The 12,978-nt window shown below is 44.5% G+C and overlaps 1 protein-coding gene across 1 annotated transcript in view; it reads right to left on the reverse strand.

Moving 5' to 3' along the window:
• The window catches only part of dlec1 (DLEC1 cilia and flagella associated protein), a 137,626-nt gene that overhangs the window by 107,628 nt on the left and 17,020 nt on the right, over positions 1-12,978 (reverse strand). Inside the window, exons 7-8 of the mRNA XM_080214794.1 lie at positions 7,823-8,034; positions 4,251-4,335 (exon numbers count right to left, since the gene is read on the reverse strand). Of these exons, the coding sequence (XP_080070920.1) occupies positions 4,251-4,335; positions 7,823-8,034 (297 nt within the window). The remainder of the gene's footprint in view (positions 1-4,250; positions 4,336-7,822; positions 8,035-12,978) is intronic.

The following is a 12,978-nucleotide window of genomic DNA, read 5'->3' on the forward strand; positions in this document are numbered from 1 at the left end:
GTTGATTGGCAATGCTAAAGTTGCCCCTTAGTGTCCTGAGGTGCATAGGTTAGTGGGATTAGTGGGTATAATATGTAGGGATATGGGGATAGGGCCTGGGTGGGATTGTGTTCGGTGCAGACTCGATGGGTCGAATGGCCTCTTTCTGCACTGTAGGGTTCTATGATGATTCTATGAGATTTGATACAGGAAGTCAAGGCCATGAGGGGGTGTAGAAAATAGATAGGGAGAAATTTTTCCCATTGGTGGAAGGATTTAGAACCACTAATCCCTCTAACCTATGCACCTCAGGACACTAAGGGCTAGTGGAACTATCTGGATTTAAGTAATATTAGTGTGTTCGGGTTAATGTGAGACTTGGGAAACAGTTCTGCCCATATCCTGAATGTCGGTAAAGGTAACTATGATGATGAGGTGTGAATTGGCCATGATAGACTGGAAAACGTTACTGAAAGGAAAAGTAGTGGACAGACAATGGTAGGCAAATTAAGGAACAAATAAGTGAACTTCAGAAGTTGTTTATTCCTGTTTGGCACAAGAGTGGTAAGGGAACTGTGGTCAAATCATGGCTTACAAGAGAAATTAGAGATAGTATCAGATTCAAGGGCCAAAACATTGTTTGATTTCAAGAAGAAATTAGATATAGCTCTTGAGGCTAAAGGGATCAAGGGATATGGGAGGAAAGTGGGGGATCAGGATATTGAATTCGATGATCAGCTATGATCAAGATGAATTGCAGTGCATGCTCGAAGGGCTGAATGGCCTACTCCTGCTCCTAGTTTCTATGGGGGTGATTCTCCCAAAAGTGCTGAATTGGTGGGGAAAAACTGGTCTAGATCACAGCTGCTTTTTCAGTGCAGCTTCAGACCTGAATCTCCCACAATCTGTGCAATGCAGAGGTTACAATCATGAATCTCATTAAAAAGCTGGGGGCGCAGGGCCTGTTTGCGCCAGAGTCTGACAGTTCTGGAACTCTGCGCGTGTGCAGTGGTCTCGATCTGTCAGTCTCCCTGTTTGCTGGCCAGCTCGATGTTTTATCACAATGCACAGAATCATATGGGAGTAGTGCAGTGTGGTAGTGAGTTTGGGAGAAGTCAGCTTGAAGTAGCACCTAGACAAGATTGTATCTTATATGTATATGTATATGCATATAGTAATGTGTTATGAATTAACAGTTATTGTTCAACCATACAAACCGGTAGATCTCTTCATGAGACAACATACAATCTTAGTAATTGGGGGAGGCAATGGCGTAGTGGTATTGCCATGGGACCAATAATTCAACGACCTAATGCTCAGGGGACCTGCATTCAAATTCAATAAAAATCTGGAACTAAAAGTCTAATGATAGCCATGAAATAATTATTGATTAACGTGAAAACCCATCTGGTTCATGAATGTCCTTGCTGGGTCTGGCTTACATGTGACTTCACATCCAGAGTGACGTGGTTGACTCCTAAATGGTCTAGCACACGCTGGCTGAGCCAGCAATACCCACATGAAAGAACCAAAAAACAAGGCAACAACAGCATGAGGAAAACCATTTAAAGGCAGTGAGTGGTTAGGATCTGGAATGCACTGACTGAGTGTGATGAAGACAAGTTCAATCGAAGCGTTCAAGAAAAGATTGGGTTATTATCTGAAAAAGAAGAATATGCAGGTCTATGGAGAAAAGGTGGAATTGTGTCTCTGGGTGAATTGCTCCTTCAGGCATCCAGCAAAGACATAACGGGTTGAATGTCCTCCTTCTGCACCTTAACTGTTCTACGATTTTATGATTCTAAGTTGAATCACCAAGTTCAGGTCATCATTACTATTGTTCTCCCTGTACCAATGCTGTCTGGCTTGCTGAGTGCTTCCACAATTTCCATTTTTGGGCATTGAATATGATTGATATAAATTACTGTAATCATCAGGGTTTACTCACAGTAATAAAATGCCGTCTTTGATCATGTTTACATTTGTGTTGAAATTGTGAATCACTGGCTGTCATATCCTTATGATACATCTTTTACATATGTAATCAATTTCTTTTTACCTCAATTCAGTTGTTTACCAGGGTATAGAGTGTGGGAACGTGGGGGGAGAACTACGTGCTAAAATTGAGCGGTGGAGTCTCTGCAATAATTTTATGGGGAGTGAATGAAGGAGGATTAAGTCTTTCTGAATCCAGCTGTTCATCCAGGAATTTTGGAGAAGTGATTTCCTCAGTCCTTGAGTCATATTCCGTGCTTTGGGTCCTTCACAAAGATGATCAAATATTCTAGCAAAATACTTTGACTGCTTTATCATTTGTGGAATGCAACTGAGCGGGACTGACTCATTGCTTCCAATGTTTGACTGACGCCAGTCTTTCTGGCCTCCTTAACTATTTCAAAAAAGCACCTTTCAGGTTTCAGTTGTGGATTTTGGTTTCCCTCAAGAGTCTAAATAGTTTGCAGTCAGTTGAAGCGAGTTGGTTTGATGAGCTGAGTGGCCTCGTTTAGGCACCACATTTTCTTACAAGTACCTACCTGCGACCTGGACTTCAATATGTGGGAGAGATGGAACTGCCAAATAAATTAAAATTATATTATTGGACTGCACTGTAGGAACGTTTAGTATGCGTACTTGAAATTCTCAAGAGCAGAGAAAAGTACAGCACAGGAACAGGCCCTTCGGCCCTCCAAGCCCATGCTGGTCTAGGTGTGGTCTCACTAAGGCCCTGTATAACTGCAGTAAAACATCTCTACTTGTTTGCTGCACCTGCCTCTCCACTTTCATTGACTGGTGTACAAGGACACCCAGGTCCCTCTGTACATCCACACTTCCCAATCTATCATTATTTAAATCACCATTTTCCTTTTGGTTTTTCACACCAACGTGTATAACTTCACATTTAGCTGTGTTGTACAGCACCCGCCAAGTGTTTGCCCACTCACTCAACTTGTCTAAAGCACCTTGCATCCTCCCCACAACTCACAATTCGGCCCAGTTTTGTGTTGTCAGCAAATTTGGAAATGTTACTTTTGGTTCACTCATTCAGGTCATTTATATGTATCATGAAGAGTTGGGACCCAAGCACTGATCAGTGTGGTACCCCACCAGTCACTGCCTGCGTTACCCCACCAGTCACTGCCTGCCATTTGGAAAAAGACCCATTTATCCCTATTCTCTTTCCTGTCTGTCAACCAATTCTTGATCCATTTTTGAACCAAGACTGTAATGAGGTCAGGAGCTGAGTGACCCTGGCAAAACGCAAACTGGGCGTCACTGAGTAGGTTATTGCTGAGCAGGTGCTGTTTGATAGCACTGTTAATGACTCCTTCCATCATTTTACTGATGATCGAGAGTAGACTGATTGGGCGGTAATTGGCAGGGTTGGATTTGTCCTGCTTTTTGTGTACAGGACATACCTGGGCAATTTCCCACATTGTTGGGGAGATGCCAGTGTTGTAACTGCACTGGAAGAGTTGGCTAGGGGAGCAGCAAGTTCTGGAGCACAAGTCTTCAGTACTATTGCCAGAATGTTATCAGAGCCCATTGCCTTTGCAGTATCCAGTGACTCCAACCGTTTCTTGCTATCACGTGGAGTGAATCGAATTGGCTGGAGACTGGCACCTGAGATTCTGGAGACCACTGGAGGAAGCTGAGATGGATCATCCACTCAGCACTTCTGGCTCAAGATCGTTGCGATTGTTACTTTTTGTGATGATGTGCTGGGCTCCTTCATCATTGAGGATGGGGATATTAGTGGAGCCTCCTCCTCCTCCAGCGAGTTGTTTAATTGTCCACCACCATTCACAACTGGATGCGGAAGGACTACAGAGCTTAGATCTGATCCACTGGTGGTGGGATCACTTAGCTTTGTCTATCACACTGTAACACAGATATCCTAAGGCGAGATCAGGGAGGACAGAAACCTCCTGTGGATCACAAGGGCAAAAGCTTGCTTGATCTTGGTTTTCAGTATGAATACAGACCGTGAAAGCGGGGCCTCAACATCCTTCTGACCTTTTGGGCTTTAAGCAGGAGATGTCTTTGACTGGTGCAGCCTGTATGAGATCTACTGGGCTCTATGTGACCTAGGCTTATTTTCCAATGATGCCCCATGCCTGTACAGCCGGTCTTGAGGATCAGAGATCTCAGCCTTTGAAACAGGATAGATCTGTTTCTGTTTTGGTTGGGAGTGAGCAGGGAAAGGGAGGAGGGAAATAATCAACAAATTTAACTGAAGCATTTTCAAATGTTCTGACACCACTCGCACTTACCTCATAAACCTGTCCCACTTTGTAGTCCGTAAAGAGAATGATGGGTGGATTTGCCAAAAAAACGGGAATAGGTTCATTGGGGTCACTGGATCACAAGAAGAAATAATATTATACATCCAGAAAACATGTAGATTTTTCTTCCCAAAGTTATGCTTTTTGATATTGAGGGAAGGGCAGCATTTAAAATGTTTTTCCCCCGCAGTCACTGACCTCTGTGCTAAAGTAAACAGGCCCTTCCCATCTCCAGCCTCTCACTATTCTGTACATCTCAATCTAATCTCCCCTTAGCCTCCTCTGTTCCAAGGAGAATAATCCCAACCTCTCCAATCTTCCCTCATAGCTGCAATTTTCCAGGCCTGGCAACATCCTTGTAAATCTCCTCTGTGCCCTCCCTAACACAGTGACATCCTTTCTGTAATGAGGTGACCAGAACTGCATTCAGTGCTCAAGTTGCGACCTAATTAATGTTTAATCAGTCCCAGCAAAGCCTCCCTGCTCTTCTGTTCTATTCTTTGGCTAATAAATGAAAGGATTCTCTTGTCCTTTTTAACCACTTTACCCACCTGTCCTGCTACCTTCAGGGATTTGTGGACATTCACTCCAAAGTCCCTCACTTCCTCTACACCTCTCAACTTCCTCCCATTTATCATATAATCATTTGCTGTGTTTGATTTCCCCAAGTGTACTATCTTACATTTTTCTGGGTTGAATGCCAATTGCCACTTTTCTGCCCAACTAATGAGTCCATTGACGTGGATTTAACACAGAACATAGAACAGTACAGCACAGTACAGGCCCTTCAGCCCTCAACATTGTGCCAAGCTATGTCTAATCCCAAGATCAAGCTATCCCCTCCCTATAATTCTGGAGTGCTCCATGTGCCTATCTAATAACCGCTTGAAAGTTCCTAAAGTGTCTGACTCCATTATCACAGCAGGCAGTCCATTCCACACCCCAACCACTCTCTGAGTGAAGAATCTACCTCAGACATCCCTCCTATATCTCCCACCATGAACCTGATAGTTCTGTCCCCTAGTAACAGCTACATCCACCTGAGGAAATAGTTTCTGCATTTCCACTCTATCAATCCCTCTCATCATCTTATAACCTCTATTAAGTCACCTCTCATCCTCCTCCGCTTCAAAGAGAAAAGCCCTACCTCCCTCAACCTTTCCTGATAAGACCTACCCTCCAAGCCAGGCAGCATCCTAGTAAATCTCCCCTGCACTCTCTCCAATGCTTCCACATCCTTCTTATAATGAGGTAAACAGAACTGAACACAATATTCCAAATGTGGGCTCACCCAACATCCACTATAGTTGCAGCATAATCCCACGGCTCTTAAACTCAAACCCCCTGTTAATAAACCCTAACACATTATAAGCCTTCTTCACGGCTCTATCCAATTGAGTGGCAACCTTCAGAGATCTGTGGATATGAACCCCAAGATCTCTCTGTTCCTCCACATTCCTTAGAACCCTGCCGTTGACCCTGTAATCTGCATTCAAGTTTGTCCTACCAAAATGAATCACCTCACACTTAGAGTTAAACTCCATCTGCCACTTTTCGGCCCAGCTCTGCATCCTATCAATGTCTCTTTGCAGACTGCAAGAGCCCTCCACCTCGTCCACTACTCCACCAACCCTGGTGTCGTCAGCAAATTTACTAACCCACCCGTCAGCCTCTTCTTCCAAGTCACTGATAAAAATCACAAAACGCAAAGGACCCAGCACTGACCCCTGTGGTACACTGCTGGTAACTGGCCTCCAGTCTGAAAATTTTCCTTCTACCACCACCCTCTGTCTTCTATGATACATGATGTGGGTATGCCGGCGTTGGACTGGCGTAAACACCGTGAAAAGTCTGACAACACCAGGTTTTAGTCCAACCTATTTATTTGATAATATACTCACAAGCTTTCGGGGTTAGCCCCTTCGTCAGGTGAATGGAGAGTTCTGGCCTCAGACAGAGCATATAAAGCACAGACAGTTTAGAGATTACTGATTAGAATGCGAATCCTTACACCTAACCTGCTGTTCAAGACCTGAAGTGGCTGATAATGTGAGTGGAAGGAGCACTGATCACAGTTTAAAGAGATGTGTATTGTCTCCAGACAGTACAGTAAGTGAGGTTTTGCAAACCCAGGCAAGTCATTCTATGATACAGCCAGTTACTTATCCAATTGGCCAAATTTCCTTCTATCCCATACCTCCTTATCTTCTTCATGATCTACATGGTAGCTCAGAAGAACATGCAATGTTCTTTATTAGTAACTATTTTATATTTATGGCTTCAGTACCTGTTTCGCAGCACCCACTCTACTGAATCCATGTAAAGTCTTTAAAAACCCTAGTCCTGAGACTCTTCCTGAGGAGAGAGTCCCAAACTTTTCTGGTGGGTAAAAGTAAAGTTTATTTATTAGTCACAAGTAACATTAACACTGCAATGAAGTTACTGTGAAATTCACCGAGTCACCACACTCCGGCTCCTGTTTGAGTCAATGCACCTAATGAGCACGTCCTTCAGACCGTGGGAGGAAACCGGAGCACCAGGAGGAAACCCACACAGACACGGGGAGAATGTGCAAACTCCACACAGGCAGTAAAACCCAGCTTGCAGGTGCAGCAGGTGGTCAGGAAGGCAAATGGGATGCTGGCCTTCATAGCGAGGGGGATTGAATATAAAAGTAGGGACGTCTTGCTGCAGCTGTATAGGGCATTGGTGAGGCCGCAGCTGGAGTACTGTGTTCAGTTTTGGGCGCCGCACCTGCGCAAGGATATTTTGGCCCTGGAGGGAGTGCAGAGGAGGTTTACTAGGCTGATACCGGAGTTGAGGGGATTGAGCTATGAGGAGAGGCTGAATAAACTAGGCTTGTACTCGTTAGAGTTTAGAAGAATGAGGGGAGATCTCATTGAGACGTATAAGATGATGAATGGGATGGATAGGATAGAGGTGGAGAGACTCTTCCCGCTCAAAAAAGACAGTAGGACTAGGGGGCACAGCCTCAAGATAAAGGGGAGGCGGTTTAGAACAGAGTTGAGGAGGAACTTCTTCACTCAAAGGGTGGTGAATCTCTGGAATTCTCTGCCCGTTGAAGTGGTGGAGGCTGCCTCGCTAAATATTTTTAAGAAGCGGGTTGATGGGTTTTTGATAAGAGAAGGGATTGAGGGTTATGGGGAGAGGGCGGGAAAGTGGAACTGAGCCACGACAGATCAGCCATGATCTTATTGAATGGCGGGGCAGGCTCGAAGGGCTAGATGGCCTACTCCTGCTCCTATTTCTTATGTTCTTATGTTCTTATGACCCAAGCCGGGAATCAAACCCAGATTCCTGGCACTGTGAGGCAGCAGGGCTAATCACTGTGCCATCCTCTCAGATATTCCCCCTCAGTTCTACCACCATCCTAATTTTCTCCTGAGTCTTTAAGGATTTCTATTATACAGAAACCAAAAGGTCCTGCAGTTCTCCATGTGTAGTATAATAAAGATTCAATATAAATTTGACATTACTTTCTGCTTTTCAGTTCTATCCCTCTAGAAATGACCCCCTGTCCTAAAATGGACACATTATACCTTTGGTCTACAAATATGTGCCTTCCCGCCACTGCCTTCGGTATCTTCTTCTTTGGGATGATGAGAGATTTCCCTCCTTGCTGAGGCGGCAGGTAGCGTGGGTTTTTCAGGAAGTTGTGGCATCTCTCGAACTTCTCTACATCCTGCCGTGCCTGGATTCGATCGGTCACAGGGAGTTCGTCTCTCCAGAAGTTTTTCTTGGACGGTACTTCCTTTCAAATGAATTTAAAATTGGGTGAAGATTTAGAAACTGATATCTTTACTTGCTTACTCTACCATCATGCCGTGCCTATCGAAACTGAAGGAGTTTTAACAGAGAAGGAACTGCCCACACAAGGATATCAGAAAGTATAAGGTTGAAGCATGGTGTCAAAGGGTCATTCTCAGATAAGGAGGTCCAACTTCCTTAAATTAGCCAAAATGATGAAAGCAGAGCTGGTAAAACCTGATCACTTTAACTACCTGGTCTGTGAATGAGACATTGCATGTTCTTCTGATGTAGGACAGTAATCTTCAACTTACACTGCAGCCAAGTAAGAAAGCAGACAGCATATTCTGTCTGATGAGGGAAGGTGAAGCTAGGAAGGTTTTGATGGTTCACAGTTTGTGTCTATGAAAGAGGTTTGTCAACACATGAAGCAACATCAATAACATAGTGGCACAGTGGCACTGCTGCCTCACAGTGCCAGGGACCTGGGTTCGATTCCTGGTTTGGGTCACTGTCTGTGTAGAGTCTGCACATTCTCCCATGTCTGTGTGAGTTTCCTCCGAGTGCTCCCACACTCCAAAGATTCTGATTTTATTTATTACTGATGTGGAGATGCTGGCACTGGACTGGCTGGGCACAGTATGAAGTCTCACAACACCAGGAGGAAGTCATTCAGCCCATCGAGCCTGCACCGACCACAATCCCACCCAGGCCCTATCCCCATAACCCCATGCATTTATCCTAGCTAGTCCCTCTGACACTAAGGGACAATTTTAACATGGCCAATCCACCTAATCCACATATTTTTAGACTGTGAGAAGAAACCAGAGCACCCGGAGGAAACCCACGCAGACAGGGAAAGAACATGCAAATTCCACACAGACAGTGACCCAAGCCGGGAGTTGAACCCGGGTCCATGGTGCTGAGAGGCAGCAGTGCTGACCACCGGGCTGCCCCATTATGAGGGAAATTGACAAAATAGACATGGTGAGGATGTTTCCTCTTGTAGGGCCATCTAGAACAAGAGATCATAGTTTTAAGATGAGGGGTAGCAGATTTAAAACAGGGATGGGGAGAAGTTACTTCCCTCAAAGGGTTGAGAGTCTGTGGAATTCACTACCTCAGAGTGTGTTGGATGCTGGGTCATTGAGTAAATTTCAGGAAGAGATGGACAGATTTTTAATTTGTAATGGTTAGAAGGACTATGGTGAACGGGCAGGTAAGAATTAGGAAGGCGATGGTGAACGGGCAGATAAGATTAGGAAGGCGATGGTGAACGGGCAGATAAGATTAGGAAGGCTATGGTGAACGGGCAGATAAGATTAGGAAGGCTATGGTGAACGGGCAGATAAGATTAGGAAGGCTATGGTGAATGGGCAGATAAGAATTAGGAAGGCTATGGTGAACATCTGGAGTATTGTGAGCAGTTTTACTCTCCTTATTTAAGGGAAGATATTATTTAATTGAAGGCAGTTCAGAGAAGGTTCAAAGGGATGATCCCTGGTTGGAGGGAATGAGCAAAGGTTAAACAGATTGGGACACCACTTATTGAAACTTAGAAGAATGAGAGGTGATCAGAGTGAAAAATATAAGACTCTTAAGGGGCTTGACAAGGTTTCGTATTGAACTGATTTATTATTGTTTTTTGCAAGCTATACAGACAAAAGTACTGTTCATAGAATACATAAGGGAGAAGGAGAGGGTGCAAAATATAGTGTTGAAGTTACAGATAGGGTAAGGAGGAAGATCAGCTTAATACATGATAGGGCCATTCAAAAGTCTGCCAGCTGCAGGGAAGAAGCTGTTCTTGAGTGGGTTGGTACGTGTCCTCAGACTTTTGTATCTTTTTCCCGAAGGAAGAAGGTGAAAGAGAGAATGTCCAGATTGCATACTTGGGGACTTTGTTCTCAAGGGAATGCAGACCCTTGGCAGAGTGCATTTCTTGCATTTTTAAACTATTTTAGGATCTCCTGTAACTAGAACATCACCCGCACATACCACCACTTTGGGGATTCCCTGCAACAAACTTTCTACAGTGCAGTGGAAAATGGCACTGACTAATGAGGCCCCCAAATATTGAGTGGACTGATATAACCCTTTGTGAGTGTTAATGGTGAACAACTTTTGGGAGTCTTTATCCAGCTCCAGCTGCTGGTGTACATGGCTAAGATCTAATTTGGTGTACTTAAGGCCTTCTGCTGATTTTACGTAGAGGTCCTCTATCCTCAGAATGTGGTGTTGATCTACCTTGGCTCCATGGTTCACAGTTAACTTGTAGGCTGGAATTTTACCGGCACGCTTGCCTGTAAGATCTCAACTGAGACAAATGGAGAATGCCGTTTTGTGAGCCTCACCCGGGGGCGCACAGGTAAAATTCCAGCCGTAGTCTCCACAGAACCTCACAGTGCGATTTAGGTGCAGCCCACTCACAAAACTGCATTGGTTTTATGACATCCAAGTCTTACAATCTTTCTAATTCCACTTCCACTTTTTGGTGAAGTGCATAAGACACTGAGGGGGCTGGAAAGAATTTAGGCGCAGCTTCAATATTTCCCACAATAGGATTGGTCCGAGGTTGTCAAAACCATCAGATTTAAATTTGATAGGTTCTTGGTGTCTAAATGCCTGATTCAAATTGTTTGGCTAAATTCAAAAGCCTGTTGTCTTGGTAAAAACTGCTGCTTGGCCTTTCGATACTACTGTTTCAGTTTGGACTCTCTGTGTACTGGTGTTTTAAATCTCTAAGCATAGAAAAGGCATCACCATTTAACAGGACCATGCAATGCTTTCCCCCTTAGCATTTTACAAACACCAAATTCTAACTTCCTACCCCCCAATCTACAATTACTCAACCCAAATTCCCAACAGTATCCATTCCGTATTCATTGGTTAAAAAGGTTCAAACAAGTGATTGACATAGGTTAAATCACCAGCTCCTCAAAATAAAGTAAATTAATGAGCTCTCAGAGTCCTCGTCATGTGGCAGCCCTTGTCATACAGTTCTCTTCTTTGGATGAAAGATGGATCAGGAACATGGTTTTGAGAAGGGGAGGTTGTGTTTCTCTAACTTACTTGAGTTTTGAGGAAGTGACAAAGATGACTGACGAGAGTAGGGCAGTGGATGTTGTCCACATGGACTTCAGTAAGGCCTTTGACAAGGTCCCTCATGGCAGACTGGTGCAGAAGGTGAAGTTGCACGGGATCAGAGGTGAGCTGGTAAGGTGGATACAAAACTGGCTCAGTCAAAGAAGACAGAGGGTAGCAGTGGAAGGGTGTGTTTCTGAATGGAGGACTGTGACAAGTGGCATTCCTCAGGGATCAGTGCTGGGACCTTTGCTGTTTGTAATATATATAAATAACTTGGGGGAAAACGTAACTGGTTTGATTAGCAAGTTTGCGGATAACACAAAGGTTGGTGGATTTGCGGATTGCGACGAGGACTATCAGAGGATACGCAGGAGATAGATTGATTGGAGACTTGGACAGAGAGATGGCAGATGGAGTTTAATCCGGACAACTGTGAGGGAATGCATTTTGGAAGGTCTAATACAGATAGGAAATATACAGTGTATGGCAGAACCCTTAAGAGTATTGATAGGGATCTGGGTGTACAGATACACAAGTCACTGAAAGTGGCAATGCAGTTGGAGAAGGTAGTCAAGAAGGCGTACGGCATACTTGCCTTCATCGGCTGGGACATTGAGTTTAAAAATTGGCAAGTCATGTTGCAGCTTTATAGAACCTTAGTTAGGCCGCACTTGGAATATAGTGTTCAGTTCTGGTCGCCACACTACCAGAAGGATGTAGAGGCTTTGGAGAGGGCACAGAAAAGATTTATCAGGATGTTGTCTGGTATGGAGGGCATTAGCTATGAGGAGAGGTTGGAGAAACTTGGTTTGTTTTCACTGGAATGATGGAGGTTGAGAGGCAATCTGATGGAAGTCTACAGAATTATGAGAGCCATGGACAGAGTGAATAGTCAGAAGCTTTTTCCCAGGTGGAAGATTCAATTACTAGGGGGTCACAGGTTTAAGGTGCGAGGGACAAGGTTTAAAGGAGATGTACGAGGCAGATTTTTTACACAGAGGGTATTGGGTGCCTGAAACTCATTGCCAGGGGAGGTCGTGGAAGTGGATACAGTAGTGACTCTTAAGGGCCGTCATGACAAGTACATGAATAGGATGGGAATAGAGGGATATGGTCCCCGGAAGGGTAGGGGATTTTAGTTCAGTTGGGCAGCATGGTTGGTGCAGGCTTGGAGGGCCGAAGGGCCTGTTCCTGTGCTGTAATTTTCTTAGTTCTTTGAAAGACTCAGGAAGAGTCCCCTAATACTTTGATTAGGGAGCAGAATTCTGCCACCACAGGGAACTGTATGATCCAAGACAGTGCCAGAGCGAGGCAAATTCTTGCAAGTTGTGCCCAGCATACCCTCTATTTCTATCTTTTACTCTTATTCTGTGCTTTTAAACTCTAATTCTTTTGGATGGCACAGTGGTTAGCACTGCTGCTTCACAGCTCCAGGGATCTGGGTTCGATTCCCGGCTCGGGTCACTGTCTGTGTGGAGTTTGCACGTTCTCCTCGTGTCTGCACAGGTTTCCTCCGGTTTCCTCCCACAGTCCAAAGATGTACGGGTTAGGTTGGTTGGACATGCTAAAATTGCCCCTTAGTGTTCTGAGATGTGTAGGTTCGAGGGATTAGTGGGTAAAATATATAGGGATATGGGGGTAGGGGGTGGGTGGGATTGTGGTTGGTGCAAACTTGATGGGCCGAATGGCCTCTTACTGCACTGTAAGGTTTGTATGATTCTTCTATGATTCTATAAACCCTGTAACAATGCTTTAATTCAATCTCTTACAGATCTGGCAGTCCTCAGGATTAAGCTGATCTTTCTCTGTATCCTAGCTATAACTACATTCTACACCTTCTCCTTTCTTTCATAGAAGTCAT

This window comes from Carcharhinus amblyrhynchos, chromosome 2, assembly GCF_965287045.1.
Source record: "Carcharhinus amblyrhynchos chromosome 2, sCarAmb.v2.hapA, whole genome shotgun sequence".
Classification (NCBI taxonomy): Eukaryota; Metazoa; Chordata; class Chondrichthyes; order Carcharhiniformes; family Carcharhinidae; genus Carcharhinus; species Carcharhinus amblyrhynchos.